Below are 26,723 nucleotides of genomic sequence, written 5' to 3'. Positions count from 1 at the left end.
TCCTTGTTCAACAGGCTCACAATGAGGGAGACTCTTGCCTTAATTCCTATAGCAAAGCAGCGAGGAGAGACGGCTCTGGGACCAGCGGAATGGCCAAGTGGTGACTTGCTCTCTCCTTGGCGCGCCTTTATCTCCTCTGCTACATACTTCAGCTGCTCCTCCTCTGCACTGGCTGCTTTGTTGCTCAAGCAAGGCCTCCCACAGACAGCTGTGCTTGCCCCATCTAGATTTGCCTCTACAACCCTACGCCAGGCATGAACCTTGACGTTTTGTGTCTGCGGGTACCAAGCATTCATCCCTGTTCTCCCCGAACTCTGCCACAAAAACCCATCCCTCTGATTCATTATCTGGGACACCAGAAACACTGGTCTCAGACTTCTAACTGACAGCATATTTCTTTCGATATGCACCACGTTTATTCCCATTACCTGGCCCTTATTCAAGTATCCAACTATGCCCGATAAACAGATTTCAAGCTTTGTACTTAGGAGGGCTGCCTGGAATCTGAATGGGGTTCCTCAAAGAGAGGGTTCAACCATGTTCTAGGATGCCCCCTCAGTCCATGTGGGGTCAAGGCAAAGCCTAACGGTTCTGGTCCAACACTGGGGGCTGGCTCCGGAAGTGGAGAGTTCCCTCATTTTCTGGAACCCAGACGGCCCACCCTCCCAACAACTCTCCTGTTCTCTCTCTGCCCAGAGGACCCAAAGAGGTCAGAGACAGTGTGAGAACTTCCACTGAACATCTCCTGTGGCAGCTGGTCTTGTGGTAGCAAGGATCAATTCTCTCCTTTGCCAAGTAGGGCCTGCCTTGTTTTGCCTTTGGATGGGAGAATGCATGTAAGCGCTGTAAGATATTCTCCTTATGGGGTGGGGCCATAGCTCCGTGGAAAAGCATCTGCCTGCTTGCAGTGCAGAAGGTTCCGGGTTCAATCCCTAGCAGCATCTCCAAGTAGGGCTGGGAGAGGCTCCTGCCTGTAACCTTGGAGAGCTGCTGCCTGTCAGTACAGACATACCAAGCTAGATGGACCAAGAGCCTGACTTGGTCCAAGGCAGCTCCCTCTGTTCCAGGTGATAGGAAAAGGACAAGCAAGTAAGCGTTTGTTTTCATTGCTTCATGCTTTAAGCCTATCCCAGGCAAGGCCTCACCCCTTTGGCGGAACGCTTGTTTTTCATCCACCCACTTGCACATTGTTTTGAGGCCGTCCACTGGGGCTGCAAATAAACCTTGTCACAATTTCACTTCCTCACTGTCCATTTTCACTTTTGCTATTAAAGCAGGCTTGTAGAACTGGGAGGTTCCTTTGGGACAAACTAGGACACCGCTTCAATTCTAGCCTTCAGCAGGATTTCACATGTTTATCCTTGTCTTCCTCAGCCTTTACGCCACTTCTCTCCTCGTGCGGTCTAAGCCAGGACTTTTTCATGGGCTGCTGAAGTGAAAGTGCTCAGTAGCAGTCCATTATAGATGCCATCCTGCAACACGGCTATCCGCCCCCGCCACCAACATCTGTTTCTCTCGACAATTGACAGCATATTACAAACTAAAGACCACCACAACTGGTGGTGTGACCTACTTAAGACTCATTCCCAATATGCTTGTGGGTCACCAGTTGGTGACTTAAGGTCTGGAATTAAGGTCCCTGGAGCAGCAGCAGAGGCTCCATCACCTAGGAAAACTCCTCAGAGCCAGGCACAGAAGACTTGTGAACAGCCTGTGGTAAGAACTGACTCCAGATGACCCAACAGGGCAATATTTGGGAGTGGGAAGAGAACTGCCCTGCCCTCTCTCCTCTTCAAGCTAACAATCTGCAACAAGTGGCCAATATTCATATGCTAGTGGGCTAGTAATCTGATGAGCTACTTGCCCAGCTGGGTTCCACTATTATAGTGGCCAAGGTGCTTGCTGGAAAGGTCACTCTGTGGGAGATACAAATTGGTGCACACTTTCGCTGGACCACACGTAGGCAGGGTTGGAACTGAAATTCCTCCACGGTAAAATTCAAAGACAGAGCAAGCTATCAACACTTACAGAATGCTGAAGTTGGCTTCTGGTTCCCCATTCCTTATTCCTCAGAGAGATGAAGAGTAGTATAACGGTGACCGGCCTGGATAAACCTAAGCCTTCAAACCACTGCATCCCAAAATAAGCTTTAAGTCATCAGATCTCATATACTCCATCACTAGAAGACTGTCCTCCACAAGAATCCAGCCCAGCCCAGTGTTGCTTTAGTAGGAAATATGTTATTATAACCCCAGGCAACATTTACAAGTAAATTCCCCAGTGTTACACCCAAAAATAAGCTTTGAACCGCTTCAAACCATACAACTAGGGGATTCCCACTATGGGACACACAACCTTTGTGGCTGGTCAAGTGTTTTTTCAGGGGGGGAAATGCAAAACAGTGCCAAACGCACTGTACCTAGTCTAGTCATACGTAATGTATTTAAAAAACACAGAGTGAGGAACTGGTGTGGGCCATTCCAAACCACACCCACATGCGGAGGAGACTCCCTTAGCAGTTGTGCTCGTTTGGCATCTGGCCCAACACTTTGTTGTGTGGGTGTGTGATTTGGGGGGCCCAAATATTATTTTGGAGTGTACAGCACCAGCTCCTTACTCAATTAGATGTAATGTCCAATGGACATTTTTTAACTAGGGGCAGTACATCTGGCACTGCCGTGAACAAATACAAAGCATTAGACACAATGAAACGTGTCTCAGAGAAGAATCTTGTGGCCATGAAGGAGGGTGTACAATTTGTGTTGGTCCAAAGCTTATTTTGGGGTGTAATATTCCCAGTTCCTTGTTTGTAAGTGTTACCTGGGGACATCAGTGTCAAAGCATTTTGTGCAAACATAACTCTTTGGGTCAGGCTGCATCTTGGGCATCTCATAGAGGACAGTTTTCCAGTGGTGGTAGTAGGCTATCCAAAGCTTATTAAAATGGCATCAAGTGTCAGTGCCTTATACTAACGGCTTATGCAGTGCAGCTCTTGAGGAATAAGGAACAGAGAACCAGGAATCACCTTCAGCATCTTAAGACTTCAAACGTCCTGGCAGATTGGGGATGGGCCAGGCACTGGGCTCTTGGCTAGCAACGTACTGCCTCTGATCTCCACAGGAACCTATGCTCACTAAAACAGGTATATCTACATTCAGGTAATAAATATTGGCATGCAACATATGCAGATACAACCCATTTGCCAGGTGGATATTTTAAGTCATTTCCCAGCCCCATGCACCTGAACACAAGTGAGCACCACAATATGATTGGGGATTTTTACTTTCTTCACCACCTTAAATCTAGGACAGAGGAAAAGCCATGCTCAGGGGAATATTTCCTCCAGGAATCACCAATTAGTTTCAGAACAGAAAGCCAGCAAATCAAGATCATCATCTAAGTGCAAAGCCACAAACATCTGATGTTTCTATGGTGTGGCATACAGAGGGCTTTACGACCACTGCCTGAAGAAGGTTAAGCTAAGAGCGGAGGGCTCAATCTATGAAGGTCACCTGGTGGGCTTCACGATCCAGTAGGTATTTGAACATGATCTTCTGAGTCCTCTGACTGGGAAGCTACTATGGGAAGGCCAAGCCCAAAGAGGAATCACATAAATGGGCTCAAGACAGGGCAGGCACAAGAGACCCCAGGAGCAGCTCTAGGAAAGGAGAGCACCCTAATACAAGGGGTCTCACCATCCCAGCACACAGAGCCATGAACGCAAGAGGCTCCAAAAGAGCCTCTCTTTTAAGAATCCAAAAGGCTCCATGGCAGGCAAGCAGAGCGTCTATTTGTAGTTAGGATCAAGAGGAGGAGGAGGAGTTCACCCTAATACAAGGGGTCTCACCATCCCGGCACACAGAGTCATGAACGCAAGAGGCTCCAAAAGAGCCTCTCTTTTAAGAATCCAAAAGGCTCCATGGCAGGCAAGCAGAGCGTCTATTTGTAGATAGGATCAAGAGGAGGAGGAGGAGTTCAGCATCTGATTGCAAGTGCACCTGTTCTATCAAGCAGAGGAGAAACAGAGAAAAACGTGGGGTGGGGGCAGATTTAAGAGCCCAGCCCACAAATCCCTAACATCGGCACAAGACACCCTTCCCACCAGGGTTCTTCTAGCAGGGAAGTCTGTGTCCCACTCCAGTCTCCCCCCCACCCCACAAAGCTCCTCCTGGCTCTGAAACAGGGATATGCCCCACACCACCAGCTACCAAAGCAATCAGGTTCCCATCTCAGATCAGTCCAGCTATTGTGGGGCCTTCTGGTTACCACAGTCACAGACCCTCTGGAGTGAGAGTCCAAGATGCCCCTGGATCTGACTTGCTACCTGCTTTCCCTATTGCACAAGGAGCTCCAGGCCTGGCCTTGTGGCAGCAAGTATCAATGGTCCCCTTTGCTAAGCAGGGCCTGCTCTTGTTTGGATTTGGTGGGGAAACTAGGAACATAGGCAGCTGCCATATACTGAGTCAGACCCTTGGTCCATCTCGCTCAATAATAATGTCTACTCCAACCGGCAGTGGCTTCCCCAAGGCGTCTGCGTCTCTCCCAGCCCTATCTTGGAGATGCCACCAGAGAGGGAACTTGGAAGTCAGCGTGGTGTAGTGGTTAGAGTGCCGGACTAGGACTGGGGAGACCCGAGTTCAAATCCTCAATCAGCCAAGAGACTTGCTGGGTGACTCTGGGCCAGTCACTTCTCTCTCAGCCTCACCTACTTCACAGGATTGTTTGAGGAGAAACTTAAGTATGTAGTGAACCGCTCTGGGCTCCACCTTGGAGGAAGAGCGGGATATAAAAATGTAAAAATAAATAAATAAATAAATAAGAGCAAGCAGGCAGACAGGCAGGGGCTCTTCCACTGAGCTACGGCCCCATTACCCCCTCTCAGGGTAATACCTTCCAGGGCTCAACCATGGGGTCTCCCACCCAAATGCAAACCAGGGCGGACCCTGCTTAGCCAAGGGGACCAGGCATGCCCGCTGCCCCGAGGCCCGCTCCGGGTCTGGATAGTTGGCCCGGATGCTTTGAGCCATGCCCTGCCCTGCCCGCCCCGCCGCCAGCGCAGCAAGAGCGCCCCGGCCCATGGGCAGAGCGCCACTCACGGGGCCTCCGGAGGAGCTCCCTCGCCCGCCTCGGCCGCCACCAGGAAGCCGAACTTGTCGACGCGCCGCTCGCCGCCGCCTCCCTCGCTGCCGCCGCCGCCGCCCAGGGAGCTCCGCGCGCCGCTGTCGTCGCCGTCCTCCTCCTGCTCGCCTCCGGCCGGCGCTGCCGGGGGGCCTTGGGGCGCCGAGCCCATCCCGCCGCCGGGGGCGGCCACGGCGGCTGCTGCTGCACCGGGCCGCCGCCGCCGCCGCCGCCGCTCACCGCCTTCCTCCTCCTCCTCCCGCCGCGGCTGCCGGCTCATCCCCCTCGGCCATCGCCGCCGCGCGGCCTTAGCGGATCCCGGCACGCCCATTGGCGGAGGCCGCGCCCCGAGCGCCGCCATTGGCTGGCGGGAGGGCGAGGGAGGGGCGCGCCTCCGCCCCGCCCCCCGGCTCCTCCTCCCGGCTGCGTGGGCGGGCGCGAGCCGCCTGAGGCGTCCCGACCGGCGGGACTACGGCTCCCGTCAGCCCTTGCGGTGGGGATGATGATGATCATGATGGGAGCTGGAGAGTCCCCCCAACCTGAAGCGCCGCCCCCGCTTAGCGCCCCCTGGGGGTGGGCGGCCCGTCCCGTTCGTTCCAGCTCCGGCTCCCGGAGGACCGGAGTCAGCCGTCGAGGCACTTGCGTGGAGAGGCTGCTGCTGTCGTTGATCGCTCAGTCACGGCCAGTCGGTCCAGTCAAGCAAGCAACGTGGGACAATAAGCCCGCCCACCAGCCAAGGAAGCCCGTTGCAAAAAGGAGCCCGTCGTCGTTGCCCCTCCTGCTGCCTGCTGCCAATTCCCACCACGCAGAGACCGCTCTCTGGGTCAGTTGGCATCCTTGCTGCTGCTGCTGCTGCTAACCGTTTGCTTGTCAAATGCAAACAGAAAAACCAAAGAAGCCCTTTCCTGCCTCTGATGTATTTAAGGAAAGCAACAGAGGAAGCTGCCCTATACTGAGTCAGACCCTTGGTCCATCTCGCTCAGGATTGTCTACCCAGACTGGCAGCGGCTTCTCCAAGGCTGCAAGAGTCTCTCTCAGTCCTACCTTGGAGATGCTGCCAGGGAGGGAAATTGGAACCTTCTGCATGCAAGCAGGCAGGTGCTCTTCCACTGAGCTATGGCCCCACCCCTGTGGTCTCCCATTCAAATGCAAACCAGGGTGGACCCTGCTTAGCAAAGGGGGCAATTCATGCTTGCTACCACAAGACCAGCTTCTTCTCTTAATTGTTGCTTTTTAATTTTTTTAGCCTTACACTCCTTAAAAATGCTCTTTTTTGCATCTTGTATTGTCTGCTGGCTTTTTTAAAAAAACACATATATGTCAATTATTCTCAGGCTCCTGATTACCACTGCATACACCTCCCAGGCCCGCCAGCCAGCCCCCCCCCAACTTGTGACCCTCATTCTGGCAATGAAGTGTTGGCAACCCTCACCTGGTGGGCCTTTGGCCTAATCCAGCAGGGCTTTTTCTTATATTTCTATGCTCCAGTTTCAACCCCTTGTATCGCCAGTAGGCCAGAGAAGGTCCTGCACTGCTTCCAGTCAGTGGAGACGAAGCCAGGTGGGCCAATGCTCTGACTCAGTAGAAGGCAGCTTCCTAAGTTTTTGGAACATGTTGAAAAACAATTTATAAATGCAATTGATCTCCATCTCCAAACAGAGCTGCCCATTAGGGGAGTCTAAATGGAAGAATCCCTCTCTCTGATCTGACATCATGTACAATGAATCTGTTGAGAAGTTCTCCTGCCTTCAGTTCAAAGGAATGAGCTCTGCCCAGCCAAATTTCCACGGCCGTCCTCCCAGCTAATCCTACCTTTCCCTATAATCCTAATCTGTATAAACAGGGTTTCCAGGTTACTAATTTTTTCAGCGATGGCAACTCCTTTGCTTTTCCTTACTGTATGGCGGGCAGAAATTCGGAGGCTAAAACGTCTCCCAGTATATGCACCTCCCTTCCCGTCTCTGACACTTTTGACTTCAGTTCCCACCATTCCATTTGGAAAACAGAACTTCCCCTTTTCCAAAGAAATGTTGTCAGCTGTTGCCACCTAGTGGTCGAATGAAGTCCTGAAAGTACACCTGCTTTTAAGGGGTGTGTGGGGGGGGGGGCTGGGGGGCAGGGGATTAACCCTGAATGTAGACATTCCTTTTAGTTCATTGTGTCAAATCTAACTAACCGTCTGGAGGCTACTCTGATTGCATTTTAGGTCAGTCTTTTTCAGGATGTCCTCTTTGTGTTGTTTACTCCAAATGGAATTGTAGCTTTATTTAGGATGCAAGAACCTCTGCTCTCCCCAGGCTTCTAGTCCTAATGCTCCACTGCAAGACTTCCTTGGACCTAAACTGTCGGCTTTCCATCCGGCCTAGAGGTCTGCACCCTTTTAGCCCTTGGTGAATGGTAGCTCCCAGATGGAGGGGGGGGCTCTCTTCTAACACCCATGCTGAGCAGCCTACAGCCCTGAGCCCCGGCCTCGTTTACCCTCCCCTGACCCAGCTTTATGGCCCACCTCCGTCTGCCCCTGGCCAGGGCTCCAGACTCCAGAAGTGCCCGGACGTGTCTTAGGAGGAAAGGCTCTCCTAGAACAGTGTGGACTGAGCTGCCTCCGTGAAGCCAGCCCTTCTCTCCTGGCTCTGATCGGTAAATGGAGACAAATTAATGCTGTTTAAAAATTGATCCGCTTGCTCTCTAGCCGCACCTTTGGCTTTCAAAAGTGCTCTGTCAAGTACATGCGTTCTCTCTCCTTCTCTCTCTCTCTGAAATCCCTTGGCACCGTTCATTTTCTAGAAATGGAATACAATCAGGGGGAGAGGGAATTTGTACAGCATGAGGAACCTGCCCTGAGCACAACCTGGGCAGTAATGCAAAATGGACATTGCGTGTGTGTGTGTGCACGCGTGTGCTCACACACACACGTGCATGTGTGCGTGCTCTCACACACACGTGCATGTGTGAGTGCACATGCACAAGTTAAAGTGTGTTTAACTTTCCCACTGAAATCAAAGTGGCACATAGCAACATAGGAAGCTGCCTTATACTGAGTCAGACCCTTGGTCCATCTAGCTCAGTATTGTCTACACTGACTGGCAGCAGCTCTCCAAGGTTTCAGGCAGGAGCTTTTCCCAGCCCTACCTGGAGATGCTGCCAGGGATTGAACCTGCGGCCTTCTGCATGCAATCAAATGCTCTTCCACTGAGCTACTGCCCCATTCCCTAAAGTGAAATATCTTACTGCGCTCATGTAGTCTCCCATTCAAATGCAAACCAAGGCAGGCCCTGCTTAGCAAAGGGGGCAATTCATGCTTGCTACCACAAGACCAGCTCTCCTCCCTGTGCTTTTCTTTGCCTGGATAACACCTATGTATTAAATTAGCAATATACTGTATTTTACTACAGTATCAGTTCACATGAAGGTCAGCCAGAATGGAATGATCAGTTTGGTTTGCTGAGTCCTGGCAATCTCTACACCACCTGCTATCCTGTACCAGGTCAGGCCGCGACCTCCACCAAGATAGGGATCTGTGGGGGACCCAGAATTTGGTCAGCTGCAAGGAGGAAAGGGTCAGCACCTTGGATAGCTACAAGCAGGCATTCAGGAGAGCGAGCTACAAGAAGCATGAAATGGATGTTGCTCCAGCAGATGCTTGGAGTGGACTCCTGGTTTTTATAGCTGTTGTCTAGGTAGAGTGGATTGGCCCCTCCCTTCCTCTGGGAAGGCTCCATTGCTTAAAGGGGCCTTGCCCAATTTTCTAAGCACTAGCTCTGATGGCCCTGGCACACCTTCTTGGGCAGGCAGGTTCTTGAGGGACTCCTCTGAGTCAAAGGATGAAGGTCAAGCTGTATTTGGGTTGTGGTGCTGCTGGTGCTGGTACTTGTGCTCCTGTTCTCCTGGTTTTCTTACTGTGAGAGGTCACAGCAAAGCAAGGTTGCTTGAGGTCTGCATGATCATAGAGCCTTCCTACCCAATCTCACCCCTCGAACTGTCCACCTCTTCCTCTGTGGAGGAGTCCTGGATTCCAGGTCATGACACATTCTGGATGCACAGGACCGGGAAGGCAGCACACCTCCTTCGACATTAGCTTGCATGGAGGCTTAGGGTGGAGAGCAGCAGGTCAAAGAGCGAGGCACCCTTTCCCATTTTGCATCAACCCTGAGCCTGCAGCCTCACACACACACACAGACCTGAGGGTCCACCCTGGCTGCATATGAAAGGGAGACTAGAAGGGTGAGCACTGCAAGATATCCCCTCTCAGGGGATGGAGCTGCTCTGGGAAGAGCATCTAGGCTCCAAGGTCCCTCCCTGGCAGCCTCTCCAAGACAGGGCTGAGAGAGAGACTCCTGCCTGCAACCTGGGAGAAGCCGCTGCCAGTCTGGGTAGAGTTGTAGACAATCCTGAGCGAGACGGACCAGTGGTCTGACTCGGTATATGGCAGCTTCCTTCCTATGCTGGGGTCCCCTGCTGGAGGCTCCGCTGATCCCTTCTGGCTGACAGCAGCCGCGGGAGCCCTCCCTCCTCCTGCATTTCCGATTTCGATGGAGGCGAAGAAGAGTTCTGTGTGAAACCGGAAGCGTGAGCTTTGCTTGCCATCACCGGACGAGTCTCCTGGCTCCCGCGTCTCCCTCGACCTGGTGGCTGCCGCCGGTGCTGCTCAGCGGCGCGCCTGCAGTTCCTTGCGCCTCCCCGGCAGCGGCGGCGGGGGAGCAGAGGACGGAGCCGAAGAGTTCTGTGTGCCGTCGGAAGCGTGCGCGCGCTCTCCGCCTCCTCCTCCTCTGCCCAGCGGCGCCTGCAGTTCCTTGCGCCTCCCGGGCAGCGGCGGGGCTTTTCCCTCCCGGGCGCGGCGGCGGCGGCGGTGAAACCTGAGCGGGCTCGGCAGGGGCGCGGGGGGCTTGGCTTGGCCGCTGCCGAGAGGAGGGCACCCGCAGCAGCCGCCGCAGCGGAGAGCGAGCGCGAGGCGGGGCTGAGCCCGCTCAGGCGCCTCTTGCTGCTGCCCGGCCCGCCGCCGCCGCCGCCGCCCCGTCGAACCCCCCGCGCTCCATGGAGCCCTCGGCGCCGCCGCCGCCGCCGCCTCTGCAGCAGCCCCAGCCGCCGCCGCCGCCCTACTCGGAGCTGAGGCGCGGGAGCCTGGAGAAGCGCAGCCCCAGCGGGGCCGAGCTGCCGCTGAGCCACGACGGGGAGGCCGCCGCCGCCGCGCCGGGCGCCCCCGAGGAAGAGGAGCCGGCCGCCTACCAGCCCAAGAACTACCTGTGGCTCTCCATCTTCGCCTGCTTCTGCCCCGCGTACCCCATCAACATCGTGGCCTTCGTCTTCTCCGTCATGGTGAGACCCCCCACCCACCGGCCTGGCCAGCAGGGGGCGCCCCTCGCCCCGAGGGGGGGGCAGCAAGGACGCGGTGGGTCCCTCAGACAAGTACTCCCCCCCCCGCGCGCGCGCGCCCCTGTTTCATGAGTTGGACAGGTGGGTCGCAGCTCGCCCCCCAGGAACGCACCTTCTGCCCCTTCTCTCCTCCCCGCCGGCTGCCTCCCGCCTCTGCTGGGCTCCCCTTTGCAAGGGGCCGTCTGGTCTCTGGGCTGTCCGCGGACACCACCAGCAGCAGCAGCGGGGGTCCCCTCCCCAGATGTTGGACTACAACTCCCATCATCCACAGCCACACCATTGTGGCTGGGGGTTATGGGAGCTGTAGTCCAGCAACAGCTGAGTGAGCAGTCCGGCTTGGGGCGCCCCATGTCTTCGGGGGAGACGCGCCTCTCTTCCAAGGCCGCCTTCCCTCCGGTGGGTCTTTACTAGCGCTCCTTGGCACAAGCGGCCAGCCCCGCCAAGCTGAGCGTGCATGGGGTTGCCGGCAGCCCAGCCCTGCACGCCTTTACTCACAAGTAGATCTTTCACATTTAGACACCGCCCCAAACTTCCCTCTCTGGGGCGGTTTACAACAACATCGAACAGATTGAAACTGAACACCTTGAAACGATTTAAAACCACAGCCCAAAACTGGGTGAAAAGAATCAGTCTTTCCTTTCGGGACTTTGTAGAAGTTGTCCGCGATGGGGAGGCTCTCATTTCAGCAGGGAGCGCATTCCGGAGTCTCGGGGCTGCGACAGGTTCCCTCCCTCCCCTCCTGCTCGCCTTTCTTTCCTCACCGCACCAAGGCTGGGCTCGGGAGGGCTGGAAGAATTGCGGGGACGGGGACTAGGAAGAAAGCTGTTTGTCAAATACAAAATGTCAAAAAGAATTAAATTTGAAAAAGAAAGAAAAGGAGGCTCTTCCCTGCGTAGCCAGCAGGGGAACCCCTCCAGAAGATCTTAATGGGGGGGGAGGGGGGGGGCTCATGATGAAGAAGCCGGTCTCTTAAAGAAATGGACCTCAGCTGTTTAGGGCTTTAGGGGTTATATAAGCAGCACCTTGTATTTTGCCCGCAAACTGATTGGTAGCCAGTGTGTAGCTCTTTTAGTATAGGAGCAAGCTGGTCTCTCCAAGATGACCCGGAGACCAACCTGGCTTACCCAGGAGTGATGTTTACCTGGGGGTGAGGAGTGCCATGTTCAATAGGGCTTTACCCACATGTAAGCGTGCTTAGGATCACAGCCCTTTGAATGAAAGGTCTTATCTGTCTTGAAGTTTCTTTCCTAGTTGTAAGATACTGCTCTTCCACTCTCTGCAATGGTTATTTTCAAATGTGTTTCTGCATCTTGATGTTTTCTTCTGTTGGGGCGAAAGATCTGACATGTTTTCTTCTTTTAAAAAATCATAAGACACCGTTTATTCTTCCTTTAAGAAATCGATTTGCAAACGGTATCTCAGCCCTATCTTGGAGAAGTCAACCTTCTGCTCTTCCCAGAGCGGCTCCATCCCCAACGGGGAATATCTTACAGTGCTCACATGTGGTCTCCCATTCAAATGCAACCAGAGTGGACCCTGCTTAGCTAGGAGGATCATCAAGTCATGCTTGCTGCCACAAGATCAGTTCTCCTTTCCAGAAAAGCCTTTACACATTGAACATTAAAATACCAACACTTCTTTGTTGAACCACAGTTATCCATGACATTTTCCTTCACCTTGGAATGCAGCGACAGTGCTTGACGGAGAACTTTTGCTCTCCGAAATGTGAGTTGGACGTATAGTGCTGCCTTTCTGCAAGTAGCAGTAACGGTGCACTGCTGTGATGGATGGCCCGAGATATTTGGCCGCCTGAGGCAGCAGCAGAGCGTCTCAGTGGTAGCCCTCACCCGGCCCAAAACTGTGCAGAAAAAGACAGGCGTAAATCCAAGAACTGGCCGTGTGATGCCCATAAATCGGCACCCCCAAGTGCCCCACCCGGCTTAATGACAGCGCCCCTGCTGCTTCCTTGGAAATGAAGCATTCCCATTCCTAAAGGGAGATACCAGGCACGACACCTCTCTCCCGGCTCTCTTCCCCTCCGGGAATTTCTCTCCTGAAATATGAATTGAGGGCAAGAGGGAGGTAAACTCTCCCCCACCCCTCACTCCCCCAGACCATGACGGGGCAAATTCTCCCACATCCCTTTCCACTCGTGCAGGTGTGCTTCTAAATGTACCCTTTGGCTGTAGCCCTGTGAGACCTCTTCCAAGAGAAGCAAGCACAGCTCCCAAGATCTGTTTACTTTCCCCTGGGGAGGATTCTCAGAAGTGTGGGAAGGAGACACCAAGCCTTTGCTGCTGGACCCCTGGCCGCCTCCAGCTTGGGTGGTTAAACTGCCTGGCACCCTTTGCCTGTAATGCGTTCACCAGCACCACCCTCCCTCCCTCCTTCCTTCCTTCCTTCCTTCCTGGGAATGCTTTTTTAAATTTACAGAAGCTGAGAGACAACAAAACTCTGGTGATGCAAGAACTCTGGAGAGCCTGACATTTTGTGTGTCTATCACCAGGACAGTAGACACAATCGCTCCTGAGCGTCCCCTCCAAACTGCTTCACAGATGGCCCCATGGTCCTCTGGGGAGTAACGGGGGGTGGTGGTGGCTGGAGCAGCAAGGTGGTCGTCTGGAATGCAAGCGGAGGAGAACTCGGCTCGCATTTGACAAGACGCAGCATAGAGCTGATTTGAAGGCCTACGCCATGGTGGGCCATGCAGCAAAGAAGCAATTCTGGTCTGTGCGCATGGCTTCCAGAGGTTTGCGATCAGCAGAGTCATCCTGGGTTGTGGAGAGTTTAATTCATGCTCCTTCTGTTTTAAATCTGCCCCCAGTGACTATATTCTGCTGCAACACTTTTAATGGGTTCTTTGCAGAGAAAATCTCTTGCATCCAGGCCGACTTGGACTCCACTATTTCTGCAGTATCTATTCAATCCCTCATGCAGTATGAGATTGGATCAGTTTCAATGTGACTCCTGAGGATGTGGACAAGCCGCTTGGGGCAGTGCGGCCTACCACTTGTTCTTTGGATCCTTGCTCAATGTGGCTCCTTTCATCTTGTAGGGAAATTGTTGGAGGAGGCAGTGGTTAGACCACTTCTCAAGAAGCCCACTTTGGATCCTCGGTGATCCAGGTGATGGATAGTTATAATCCAGTCTCCTCTCTCCCATGGTTGGGCAAGGTGATTGAGAGAGTTGAAAGCATGTTAATTTTTTTTTAAATGCACTCTTTGAACCAGCCTTCCTGACTGCACAAAAAGCGGAAGGAGCAGTCGCAGAGCCGGACCAACCGCAGAGGGGGCTCGAGCCCCCGTCAGGGGAGCGTGACAACTCCCCCGGACACTCCGCAGCTCCCCGCCGCAGGGCATGATGGGTTCTTTGGAACCTTGCTTCTGTGGTTCTTTGGACCCGGAAGAAGCAAGCATTTCCCTTTGGCATCTCTTGCGGGGATGTGAAGACTTTCTTCCAACTGCCCATTGCCCCACTGAACTGATTCTCCTGCTCCACCCTGCCCCAAAGCGTCCCTCTACATTCTCCAAAGCGGAGGCCCCCAGGGGCCCATCCGGCTGACCTGGCCTCCCAGGACATTCGCTGCCTATTGATGTGGTTCCCATGTTTGAAGTGTTGGTCCTGTCTTTTCGCGGAAGTCTCAGGGTGGCTAAGAAAGATTCTGACATGTGTGGCTCTTCCTGCTTTTTGTCGAGAGGTACCACAGGATGGTAGCTGTCCTCTCACAGATGCTTCAGGGGAAAGCCCACTGCCCTCCGGGGCCTCCTTATGAACTGGAGGCAGACTTTTAAATGTGCTTTCCCATTAGAGGGATATGGGAACGAGGCAGCTTCATCCTTGGGACAAGGGTAACCGCTGCTTGCCATTTTGTCCTCTTCTAGGCCACACCAGGGTGAGACAGAAATCCCGGAGGGACCCAGTCCCAGACCTCAGGCAGGTCCAGGGGGAAGAGGGCTCAGGACCCTGGATAGCTCCAAGCAGGTCTACAAAAGAGCTAGGTGTAGCTGCCTAGGAGGGCTGATGCTCCAGGGCAGGGGATGATGGGAGTTGTAGCTCAACAGCTGTGGCTTCAGCAACATTGGGCTGGCAAGGCTGTGTCCTGGATCCGTGGCTCTGTATCACTTGCTTCTCTTAGTGTGTCGGTGTGGCGGTGGTGGTGGGGCTTCAGGATGAAGCTACCTTATACCAAATCAGACCCTTGGTCCATCTAGCTCAGTATTGTCTTCACAGACTGGCAGCAGCTTCTCCAAGGTCTCAGGGAGGAGTCACTCTCAGCCCTACTTGGAGGTGCTGGCAGGGTTTGAATCCTGGTCCCAGGGATGTGAACCTGGGACCTTCTGCATGCAAGCATGCGGATGATCTCTCACTAAGCTATAGCCCCATCCCCTAAGGGGGATATCTTACAGCACTCACACGTTGTCACCCATCCAAATGCAAGCCAAGGCAGATCTTGCTTAGCAAAGGCAACAATCCATGCTCCCTACCACAAGACCAGCTTTCCTCTCCCTGAATTGCTAGAGTTTAGCAAAAAACCGTGTTGTTTTCCCTTGTCACATAATGAGAATAATGCATTGGGAACGGATTAGGCAGTATCAAGTGGGGCCATGAATATTCATTCCCTGCCTTGTTACATCCCGGCTGGACTGCTGTAACGAGCGATACCTGGGCCGGCCTTTGAAAAGTCTTTGGAAGCTTCCACTGGTTCAGGACGAGGCTGCCAGGCTGTTGTCTGAGGTGAGGCGTCCTTGTCACTCCCGTGCTGTTTCGGCTTAAAGTGCTGCTCTTAATCCAGGGGTTCGCCATCTTGGGTTTGCCATCGTGGCAGGGGATGATGGGAGTTGTAGTCCAACAACATCTGGGGACTCAAGTTTGAGAAGCCATAGATTAACCAACATGCACACAGCGGTTCTTGCCTAATTAACTTAATTAGGGTAAATTATTACGATTTAAAACACATGCAACACAGGTAAAATGTGTGGTAAAGCACTCCTGTCCATATGTATTTATTTGACATATTTATATCCCGCTCAAAACTTACTTCTCTGGGCAGCTCACAATAAAAAACAAATTACAACACAATAAAAATGCAAAAATCACAATAATTTAAAATTTAAAACGTTTTGTGCCAGTGGTTCTCAAATGTGAGTCCCCAGATGCCATTGAAATGATTGATGGATTGATTAAGTGCCATCAACTCTTAACAACCACCTGGAGAGATTCTCTCCAAGATTATCAGTCTTCCACTTGGCCTTGAAGGTCTCTCAGTGGTGCATCAAACAGCCACTGAAATACACCTCCCATAATCTCCCGCTACAATGTCCTCCAGCCATTGTAGCAAGGGGTGCTGGGAGTTGTAGTCCATCAGCATCTGGGGGACCTGAGTTTAGGAAAGCCTGTTTGGCACAGTTTATTTATTTATTTATATTTATTTATTGTTACATTTATATACCACCTTTCATTAAAAACAATCTCAAGGCAGGTTACAAAAGTAAAAACATACAATAAAAATGACAATAAAAATATTAAGCTAAAAATATAAAACAAATCTAATTTAAAATCTATAAAATACAAACATAAAAACTACACACGGGTAAAAACACAGAGAAGCAGCAATAGAACAATCATGTAAAAGCCTGGATAAAAAGCCAAGATTTAACCAGCTTTCGAAAAGCCGTGATGGAGTCCGAGGAGCGAATGGCCACTGGGAGGCCAGCGTTTAAACTCTGGTGGCACCTGAGGGAACAGAGCAGGCCCTCTGGAGCATCCTGCTTCTTTAGACAGGAATACTTCCAAGACAATCTCTTTTGCAGCAAGAGGCGATGAAATGCGGTTCAGTATCTTTTGCAGCAAACATGCACGCTCATTATTGACCAAAGCTGTCGAAGACGGCAGGGAGCGGGAGAAGAAATGGAGGGGCAGAATGTCTGTTCCAAGATTGGCTGAATGGACCAGAGTGCATTTCTTGGGTGGGGAGAAAGGGATGGGTCTTTAGAAGCTCTGGGAGGTTTGGAGGCTTGGAGGAGACTTGCCCAGGAAACCTGAGGCATGTTCCGTCTGTGGCTGGGTGGTGATGAAGTGGAGACAGCAGATGCTGGCTCACAAGAAAGGCTTTCTCCCCTGGTCTCTGGGGAGCCAAAGCTTTCAGCCAGCAAGGGTTGCTAAAGGATCCAGGAAGCTCTCTGAAGGGACATGTCTGTAATTCCTGTGCAGAAAGCTGAATGCATCGCCCTTCGTGTCCCTGATTTAAAACTGGCATGACGCACGCGTCTGTTTGCAATGAGAGTGAATGGGTCAAAGAAACTGGGGGGGGGGCCTCTAGAACAACTAATTGGGGGGAGGAAGAGGATGGCAAAGAACGTTAACGGGGAATCAAGGATTTGGCTGCACATTCAATACTTATACAGGTAAGGCAATTGATGTTGTTAGTGGTTGCACTTGTTGTGACAACAAGAAGCAAATGTGTCCACAGCTTTCTTCCGACCAAGAGACCCTGACAGCTTTTCCCCTCCTCCAATAACCATGCGAACCAAATCTCTTAACCAGTATTTGTCATCAATTCAGCCTGTAGGATAATGTATAACTGTATCTCCAGATACTTTGCTGTAAAGTTGCGAGATTGGGAAATATTTTTGTGGGTCTGGGAAACAGACCAGCAGGGATCCGAACCAGCAACCTCTTGCTGCCTAGGCAAGTTACTTCCCCGCTGTGCCCATAGCAAACTGCAGTTTCCTGAGTCAGACCCAGAGGCGTAGCATCCATTGGACAATGAGAGACAAATGTCCCTGGGCCCAGAGGGTCAAGGGGCCCACAAACAGAGGTCTCCTGGGGGGCCTCTCTGTAATCTAGGGGGCTGCCCCACCACCGCTGCCACCCCCCGCCACCCTGCCACTATTTCTTATCTTCATCGCTGGGGGCTGAGCGGAGCAAGCCATACCCCATGGTAGCAGCAGTGGCCGCTGCTACTGGTGGTCCTCTTCGGCATGCCTGTGCAGTTTGAGTGTGGACGTTGCATGCCCAGGACGTCATGGTTCCAGGTCCGGCCGGTTTTGATTCGCATTGACCCAGCCAAACCGGTTCCGCGCACACCCCTCCAGCGAAGTGTGGATAGATGTGAAGTTGAAAAGAAGAAGAAAATATAAGAGAGCATAGCAAGTGTATATAGATTGCATGGGTTGATACTGAAAATGAGTACATTAAATTGGCATTTCCATTCTTTAAAAATATGACGCCTTAAATGTCCTGGTCTGTTATAAAGCTGCCAGAATTAGGCCTTCATGTTGGCTGCCAGGACTTCATTGCATTTCCTGAGCATTCTGTTTTGACGTCTCCTACTAGTTTATAGCACATGAAGAAGTAGTTTTCTTCTCCCCACCCCAAATATTTATAGTTGCCAAAGTGGTTTACATAGGTAGAAATAAATAAGATGGCTCCCTGTCCCCAAAGGGCTCGCAATCTAAACAGAAACATAAGAGAGGCCCCAGCCACAGCCACTGGAGGGATGCTGTGCTGGGGACGGAGAGGGCCAGTTGCTCTCCCCCTGCTCAGTCAAGAGAATCGCCACATTTAAAAGGTGCCTCTTGGCTCCGTTAGTGGCGGGGGGTAGTTCCTACTTGAGGGAAGTCCAGTGAGGGATCCTCCAGGGCGGAGCGTGTCCAGGGCTTCTGAAGCAACGTAGCCGGCTGCCAGAAGGGGCAGACCACAGTGGTTTGGGTTCTATACAATGGCTAATGCAAACAGTGGTTTGGATGTCTGAGCTGAACTACCAAGAAGAGCAAGACAGATGGAGACTTTACAAAGAATTAAAACTGGGCCCCATGTTTCAGGTGGGGATTGAAGACAGGTCGTGGGTGACTCTGGACTGGAGACCATTGTTCTTGTATGTCTTTAACTCCAGAGATCGTGCACACTCCATGCCAGGGTTTCCCAAACCTGGGTGCTTTTGGCCAGGGATGATGGGAGTTGTAGTCCAACAACAGCTGGGGATCCAAGGTTGAGATCCTCGAACTGTGTTTTTAACTCTCTGTAGGATGGAGGGAGAAGAGCCTTCAGGCATGAAAACAGGGAGGGGTCTGTCTGCGTGAACACACCTGATTTCACCTGAGAAATGTTAAAAGGGGTTAGAATATGTCGCCCCCTCAGGCTCCAGTGACCTGGACAGAAGTCAACCAGAAGATAGGAATGTAAACCGATGGACCTGCAAGCAGCACTCCGCGTGTGGGGCTGGCTTGTGGGGCACGGTCCTCTTTGAGGGTTCTGGTTCGTGTAGACTGGATGTCAGCCTTAAGAGTTGTTATTTCTAACATTCCCCCCAACCAGGCTCTGTACAAACCTAAAATTAAGGTGTGGGGGGGGCGGGGGCGGGAACCTGCTTGCAATCTGACTAGACATAAGGAAGGGGGAGAGGGCAAAACGTGACAAGGGGGGGGGGGCGGGAAGAGAGACCCCCAGGGCCAAAACGCACGAGCACCAAACACATGCTCTAGAGGTGTGCTTGCAAGTGGAAGCGCCTCTACTGGGAAGGAAGGAAGTCCCGCACAGGGAGTGAACTGGGGCAGGATCAGGGCAAGTGGGGAGGGGGAGAGTACTTATTTCCCCACACCCCACCCCACCCCCGAAAACTGCCCCTGAAGTGGCAATCTGCCCCTATTATTTCTTCCTACTTTAAATAAATATCGATATACCACTTTTCAACAAAAATGTTATCAAAGCAGTAACCGAGGGGAAAAGAAGAGGAGGGTTCCTCATCCCCAAAGGACTCTCAGCCTCAAAGGGAATGCAAATAGACATTAGCAACAGCCACTGTGCGGGGAGGCGATGCTGGGCCGGACATGGAGGGTTGCTCTCCCCCTGCTAAATGTGAGCAGTCACCGCTTGAACGGCTGCCTCCTGGCCCATTTGCCAGGGGTTCAGGTCGCAGGAATCACTGCTCCAGGCCAGGGCAAAGGGCTGCTTCAGGGGACAATTGTGTGGATGGCGTCCCTATGTGTGAGCACTGAAGGATGTTCCCCTCAGGGGATAATGGGGCCACTCTGGGAAGAGCAGAAGGTTCCCAGTTCCCTCCCTGGCAGCATCTCCAACGAGATAGGGCTGGGAGAGAGACTCCTGCCTGCAACCTTGGAGAAGCCGCTGCCAGTCTGTGAAGACAATCCTGAGTTTGATGGACCAAGGGTCTGACTCAGTATATGGCAGTTTCCTAGGTTCCTAACCACCTCAGTCCCAACCTGGTTCAACCACCATACCTGTTCTTGCCCTCTTGCCCAAATACGAGGCACTTTGGGTTGCAAGCAAGCACACCTCTAGAGCAGCGGTTCCCAACCTTCTTAAACAAGTGTGCCCTTTCTGTTGCAAACCTTCAGCACAGCCATGTAACTGCTTTGTTTCTGTTCTCCAGGCATTAAACAGTTACACCCAAGGAGACTTGGAAGGGTCAAGAAGACTGGGGCGAAATGCATTCATGGTTGCCATCGCGTCCATCCTCATTGGCATCGCTATCATTGGAATCTACTGTGTTGTCCATTTCACTACGGTAAGCGAGATTTGCTCATTTCCAGTGCATTTGCCATAACCACTAAGGAGTTATGCCAACATTGCCGATGGGGGATGGGGTGGGCCTCGTTGAGAGTGCCTGTGCACCTCGCAGGCCCTTGCTTTACATTCCTGGGAAACCAGAGCTTTGATTTAAGAAATGAGGGTTCTAGTCCTCATGGGCCAAAAAAGATAACTAGAAAAACAGATGTTTAAGACAAGCACTCAAGGGGCAGAATTGAGGAGTCCTGCCCAAACACAATGACCAACATCCGAAGGGTGCCCTTGCGCAATGAGCGAAGATGCGCTAGCGCAAGAAAATCATGCAGCTGCTCTTAAACCCAGGGATGTTCGGAACTGTGCTACTGCTGTCTTTTGCAAAACACTCATTTTAAAGCATCGGAGGCGTGCTGCAGGTTGTGCGCCTGTTGTGCTAACGCAGCTCTAGTTTGGCACACATGCTTTTGCCCTCTGAGTTGTCCGAGGTCTGTGTGGCTCCGAGAGACCCCGACTCAGCCTGGAAGAGAGTAGAGGGCGGACACTGAAGAAGCAGCCCACCTATTTGGCTTCTGCTTCCTTGTGCTGAACATATTCCCCCAGAGATCCCGAGGAGGAGGCGAAAAACCTCAAGTGTCGGGTCAAACCCGGAGACCTGGTAACCCTACCTAGTGATGACTGTTATGAGGTGGACTCCGAAAGGGAAATCACATGCAGAAAGGTGGAAGGAAATGGATATATTTAGCCCAAAGAAGATTAAGGGGAACTGGAGACCGTACTCACACATTTAGAATGGGAGAGGAGGGACGCTTGATTTCTTCAGCCTACGCTAGAAGGCTAGGTAAACAAGTAGTGCCTTGGAGCTGCAGCAAGGCTGGTGGAAGACCAGCCTCACCCTAAGAAGGCTGTGGCTATGGACTGAGAGGTCGCATGTGCAAGATCATCATTGCACTGTCATGGGAGCATAAGAACAGCTTTGCTAGATCAGACTCACGGCCTCTCTGGTCCAGCACCCTGTTTCACAGAGTGGCCCCCCAGCTGCCTTGGGAAGCCACACACCCAAGAGATGAGGACATGTCCCTTCTCCTGCCGTTGCTCCTCTGCAATTGGTATTTGGAGGCAGGGAGGTAGCCTAGAGCCATCAAGACCTTGTCATTACCGATAGACTTGTCCTCCATGGATTTGTCTAAGCCCTTCCTAAAGCCATCCAGTCCAGAGAATTCCACAGATTAAGGAGACACTGTGTGAAGAAGCACTTCCTTTGGTCAGTCTTAAATTTCCACGCCGTAAGTTTCATGGGATAACCTCCGGTTCTAATGTTATAAGAAAGGGAGAAAATGTCTCTCTCCATTCTCTCCACACCATGATAATTGTATAGACCTCAATCATGTCTCTCTTGAGTAGTCTTTTTTCTAAACTAAATAGCCCCAGGTGTTGTAGTCTTGCCTCATCAAGAAGGTGCTCCAGGCCTCTGATCATCTTGGTTGCCCTTTTCTGCACCTTTCACAGTTCTATAATGTCCTTTTTGAAACTTGGTGACCAGAATTGTACTCAGTACTCCAAATGTGGCCACCCCATCATTTTGTATAAGGGCATTATAATACTAACCGTTTTATTTTCAATGCCCTTCCTAATGATCCCTAGCATGGAATTGGCCTTTTTCACAGCTGCCTCACATTGAGTCGACACTTTCAACGAGCTGTTCACCATGACCCCAAGATCCCTCTCCTGGTCCGTCACCGACAGCTCAGATCCCATCAACGTATACTTGAAGTTGGGGTTCTTCATCCCAGTGTGCATCACCTTACACTTGCCAACATTGAACCGCATTTGCCACTTTGTCCCCCACTCCCCCAGTTTGGAGAGATCCATTTGGAGCGTATTTGCTAAGCACGATGCGTGAGCATGGATGGCATTGCAATAATCATATTCCTATAAAATTCCTTACAGTCCTTCACTGTAAGTCCTGGGGGCCAGTGGCATCCCCCATCAATCAACCCTGAGCTCCCCCCTTGATTAATTGTTTCCTGGGCCCTTGTGAAGCTTTGGTCATAGCAGAATACTTTCCCCAGGTCCCCTGGCACCATGGGGAGATGACTGTTCCCAATGGGCAATGCTGTGTGGAGTGAGGGCCCCTTTAAGGGAAACGGAGCTCTCTGAAGCCCCTGCACCATCTCAGAAGGCATGTATAGATGCTGGAAAGTGTCGCCCTCCCCAGGACTCTCCCCCTCAGTGCTCCTAGGAGAGGGCACCATCTCTCTTAATGGCCCACCCAGCACCGAGAAAAGTGCAGGACTGTGCAGAGGTCCACACAATGGGGGATGCCTCCCACACTCAAGGTTTTTGGCCAGACGGGCCTCTGCTAAAAATCAACCAACCAACAACTAAGTTCACTAAGCTGGAAGGTTGTTTTTAACCCCCCTGCCCCCCACCCCAAGGTCCACATAAGTGATCTCTGAATAGCGGTGAGGTGTACATATCTTGTCTCTTGCACACCTCCATGCAGACGAGCCTAAACACACACTGCACGTGACAGGGACATAGGAAGCTGCCATAGACTGAGTCTGGCCATTGGTCTATCTAGCTCAGTATCGTCTTCACAGACTGGCAGCGGCTTCTCCAAGGTTGCAGGCAGGAGTCTCTCTGCCAGCCCTATCTCGTTGGAGATGCTGCCAGGGAGGGCACTGGGAACCTAGATGCTCTTCCCAGAGTGGTGGCTCCATTATCCCCTGAGGGGAATCTCTTCCAGTGCTGCTCACACTTCTAGTCTCCCATTCACATGCAACCAGGGCAGACCCTGCTTAGCTAAAGGAACAAGTCATGCTTGCTACCACAAGACCAGCTCTGCTCTCATGATCCTGGCAAGGCTCACTGAAGCTGTGAGGTTCACTCGAGTCTGCAAAGATCATCTTGGGAGTATGTGGGAGATCTCTGGTGGCATCTCAGAACACAGAGCCTAGAGGGAGGGAGGGAGGGAGGGAGAGGCCCCGCTGCATTTCCAGCAGTCAGAACAATGGGGCTTGGGTGCCTGCATAGCCCATCCCCATGACTAGTGGAGTACATTATGCAAACGAACAGAATGAACTATGCAAAAATATACAATATTATACAATTTGCATCAGGGTGCAGAACCCAGCTTTCCTTGGCTGGATTTAAAACTTGGTTATTTTCTCCTCCCTCCCTCCCTCCCTCCCTCCCTCTTACAACCCTCTAACCCCATAAGTCACAACACTGAATACTATCTCTCTGCTAAATATTATATATCCAAGATGAAGCTTGTCCTGGATACCAGGCAGGATGGTCCATTCTTGAGCTCTCCAGCCTCATCCTGGGTATCTGGCAACTTTAGCTGGTGCCTTTACATCAGCTGCCTGCTGTCCTGCTACATGTAAAAGATGGAATTACCAGCTGTCCCAAAGACACGAGAGAGGCCGGCTGTTGGACAGGATGCTCCCCTAAGATCTTTTAACACCAGCTGACAACCGTAAACTTTTGACCCCCCCCTCACTGAGTTCTCTTGAGGAGCCTTCTATTCCTCTCCAGGAGAGTTTACAGACAGGGCTTCTAGCCCGAATCTCCTTCAGGAGAGAGTGTGTGCATTCACACACCAGCCAAACATACCCCGAAGTCCCTTTGAGATCCTTGGACCCTCTCCACGCACAAATCGGGTTTTGTCCTACAAATTCTAGCTTATCTCGAGTTATTTCCGGGTTTTTAAAATGCAGGTTTTAAGCTACTTTCGCTGTAGCAAATAGGGAGAGGCATTGACTTAGAATCGTTAGCCTGATAAGAGAGAGACTCTCTTTACAAATGCAGATGTAGCTCTTTAGTAATCTCTCCCCCACCATTGGCTAAAGGGAAAACATGGAGGCATGCCATGTGAACTCGCTTCGAAAGCAAACCCGAGAGCGGAGGGGAAGGGCGGCTTCCCTCCATGCCGCGAGTGTGATTCAAAGTGGCTTCGCTCAACATTGACCCCACAGCATGAAGCCATGTGCGAATAACTCCCAGGGCATTTGCCAGATTAAACCCTACAACAGAGGTGAAATGCTTTGGTTTGGCAGGATCGTATTAAAAACGACCCCCAGAATCTCAAAATACAGCTACTTTTATGCCACGCATGTGCAATGCTGTAGCACTATATTGCAAAGATAAAACCCCAAAGAAGGTGCCGGCAATGTGGACGGCCCTTTGCTGTCAGCGCAGGGACTGTGGTGTCACAACACAGGAAAGACGGAAACACATTTGGCAGATCTGTCATGACACTGTTGTCGGATTTAATCTGGAGAGTGCCTAGGCAAATCACGGCTCCCGAGGATCTCGGATAAGTCGACCTAGATGCTTTAACGGATAGAGTCATTTACTAAATATTTCATTGACTAAGTCAAAGAGCACCAGTATTAACCTTCAAAGGCCGGAAGTTGGTTCTAGTGTGTTATTAGGACTTAGGGTGGGAGATGGGGCAGATTAGAGGTGGCTTTTCTTTCTAGCAATGCATAGTGAGGTAAAGTGTGCCGTCGAGGTGATTTTGACTCCTGGCACCCACAGAGCCCTGTGGTTTTCTTTGGTAGAATACAGGAGGGGTAGGCCATTGCCTCCTCCCACACAGTTTGAGATGATGCCTTCCAGCATCTTCCTATATCGTTTCTGCTCAATATAGGTGTGTCTGGGAAACATACCAGTGGGGATTTGAACCAGAAACCTTCTGCTTGTTAGTCAAGCATTTCCCCATTGCGCCACTTAAGATGGTCACAGAAAGTAGGCTAGGCCATTTTTCTGGTTAGTTGTCAACCCAAAAGGGAGCGTTTGTTTTGTTTCCCCCCATTTCACTCCTTCACCCCAAACTGAAAGTGAAAAGGCCTGTGGGGCAGGGAGTGGGGAGGTTGCCACCAGCCTCCTCTTCTCTCCTCCAGCGCCTTGAAAGGCTTGCCAGGGTTGGATTGGGACCAAAGAGCTGCTCTGATCACGACGGTAGGCGGCACGCTGACACCCCGATACTCTGCTGCCCGAGGCAACTGCCTCTCCTGGCCTCATGGAAGGGGCGTCCCACCGACAAGGCCAGGCAGCAGCGTCTCTCGTAACGGCCCGGGGTGTGCCTAGTTGCTGCTTCTATGTCAAGTTGAAGGGAGAGTTCCCCTTGACTTTATGAAGCCATTTTTTAAAAAACCCAAACCAAACCACAAATCTAACAAAAACCCATTAGCAAAACATCAGGCCATTTCCTGACAATCAGGTCTGCATCGATCCCTCACTCGCCCTAATGCATAATTCAGGCCTAATTGGCAACGAGATGACAGCTGCCAATGGAAACGAAATGCTTTGGATTCCAAAGTGCATCGAATCACCAATGCAGTGGGGTTGTTTGTTTAATAGGAACAAAAGCCATTAAATAATGTGTCCATTAGGCCTTGGGAATGAATAATTTAAATGTGCAATCAAACTTTCTCTCTTCCTCTCCCTATTCCCCTCACCTCTCTTTGAAAAAAATCTTTATTTCCCACTCATGCAGCACGCCATCTGAAAAAGCAAGACTGGACGTGAAGGGTGACCATCTTCAAGCTCCTCTGGGAGAAGCCAAGGAAATCCCTGATGAAGGAGAGGGGGGAAGGACAGACCCATCACCAGTCCAGGTGGCTTGATTCACCCTGGGAGTCAGGCTCCAGGCGAGTTGCCGGTGAACAGTCTTGTTAGTTTCCACTGGTCACGAGATGAGCGAAAAAGCCCCCAGCCAAAAAGAGTCTTTCTTGAGGAATGCCATTGGAGAGCCACGCTCTCCTCCCCGCTCCCTTCCCATGTATGTCCGAGGTGCTACTGGGCCCACCACCATGCCCCCCTCTCCTGCCGTTTCTAGCCACTCTCCTCCTGTGAAATGTCTCCCAGGCCGGAGGCATTTGCTGGCTGAACTTTTGGGACTATGACCTCAGTGTGTGGGGCAAGATGCACAGCCTCCCCTTGACTCTGCTGACACACCTGGGCCAGGCCTTTGGTGCTCAGGAGATGGAGCCCCTTTTACGCATCTTGGGGTCCAAATGGGAATGCTTCTGTGGAACCACTGGATGTCTTGGCCTCCTGCAGCTCTGCCCCACTGCCACTTGCTCTGTACGGGTTTTCACCCCGGAGTGTCTCGTTCTGGCAGGGAAAGTTGGCTTTGAAAAAGGCCATGGCTGACGCCGGATCTGGACCCTTTCTTCCACTGCAGCCTGCAGAACTCTCCTTCCTGCACCGACTTCTCTCTAGTCCACGTATAAGGAACCCCTCCCTGCCTCTCCCCACAGCTTCTTTTCCAGCATCTGTAATGCATCCGTCTGTCGATCTTGCTTCTGCTCAATGTTTGTGCTCATCCTGCCTGTGAAATGTGTGACGGCATGTGTTGCCTGGTGGATCATTACTCATCCTGAGAGCCAGGGACAAAACCTGGTGGTGCTGGCGGTGGCTAAGTGGCTTGGGAAATGTTTTAGGGAACGAAGGAAACAGCCTGTTCTGCTCCTCTGTCTGCAAGAGCAGCTCCATCTCCAGAAATCAGCAGGTAAAGCTTGGGAGGGCATGGAAATTGATGTTATTATCACCTGCTGAAGGCAGAGGATCATAGGCTGGCTGCGGCATTGGCAGTCCTGAGGTGGTTGGAGATTGGGAATGGAATTCAGCCAGGCTTGTTTTGGTACTTTGATATCATGGAAGAAATATTAAAATCTCCTTCTCCCCTCCCTTCCTGC

The 26,723-nt window shown here is 52.0% G+C and overlaps 2 protein-coding genes and 1 long non-coding RNA gene across 3 annotated transcripts in view; 1 reads left to right on the top strand and 2 right to left on the bottom strand.

Moving 5' to 3' along the window:
* The window catches only part of TBC1D10A (TBC1 domain family member 10A), a 42,291-nt gene extending 36,780 nt beyond the window's left edge, over positions 1-5,511 (bottom strand). The window contains exon 1 of the mRNA XM_053280293.1: positions 5,097-5,511. Within this exon, the coding sequence (XP_053136268.1) occupies positions 5,097-5,479 (383 nt within the window). The 5' untranslated portion in view covers positions 5,480-5,511. The remainder of the gene's footprint in view (positions 1-5,096) is intronic.
* A 4,427-nt stretch (positions 5,512-9,938) lies between these two features.
* On the top strand, positions 9,939-26,715 carry TMEM233 (transmembrane protein 233). The gene is made up of 3 exons (XM_053279123.1): positions 9,939-10,431; positions 19,880-20,014; positions 25,520-26,715. The coding sequence occupies exons 1-3, from the start codon at positions 10,150-10,152 to the stop codon at positions 25,529-25,531; spliced, it is 429 nt and encodes a 142-aa protein (XP_053135098.1). The 5' UTR covers positions 9,939-10,149; the 3' UTR covers positions 25,532-26,715.
* The window catches only part of LOC128337777 (uncharacterized), a 17,107-nt gene continuing 5,479 nt past the window's right edge, over positions 15,096-26,723 (bottom strand). Inside the window, exon 4 of the long non-coding RNA XR_008312431.1 lies at positions 15,096-15,350. This is a non-coding gene — a long non-coding RNA (uncharacterized LOC128337777). The remainder of the gene's footprint in view (positions 15,351-26,723) is intronic.

The sequence above is a fragment of the Hemicordylus capensis genome, chromosome 15 (genome assembly GCF_027244095.1).
Source record: "Hemicordylus capensis ecotype Gifberg chromosome 15, rHemCap1.1.pri, whole genome shotgun sequence".
NCBI classification, from domain to species: domain Eukaryota; kingdom Metazoa; phylum Chordata; class Lepidosauria; order Squamata; family Cordylidae; genus Hemicordylus; species Hemicordylus capensis.
This window is presented reverse-complemented; position numbering and strand designations above follow the sequence as displayed.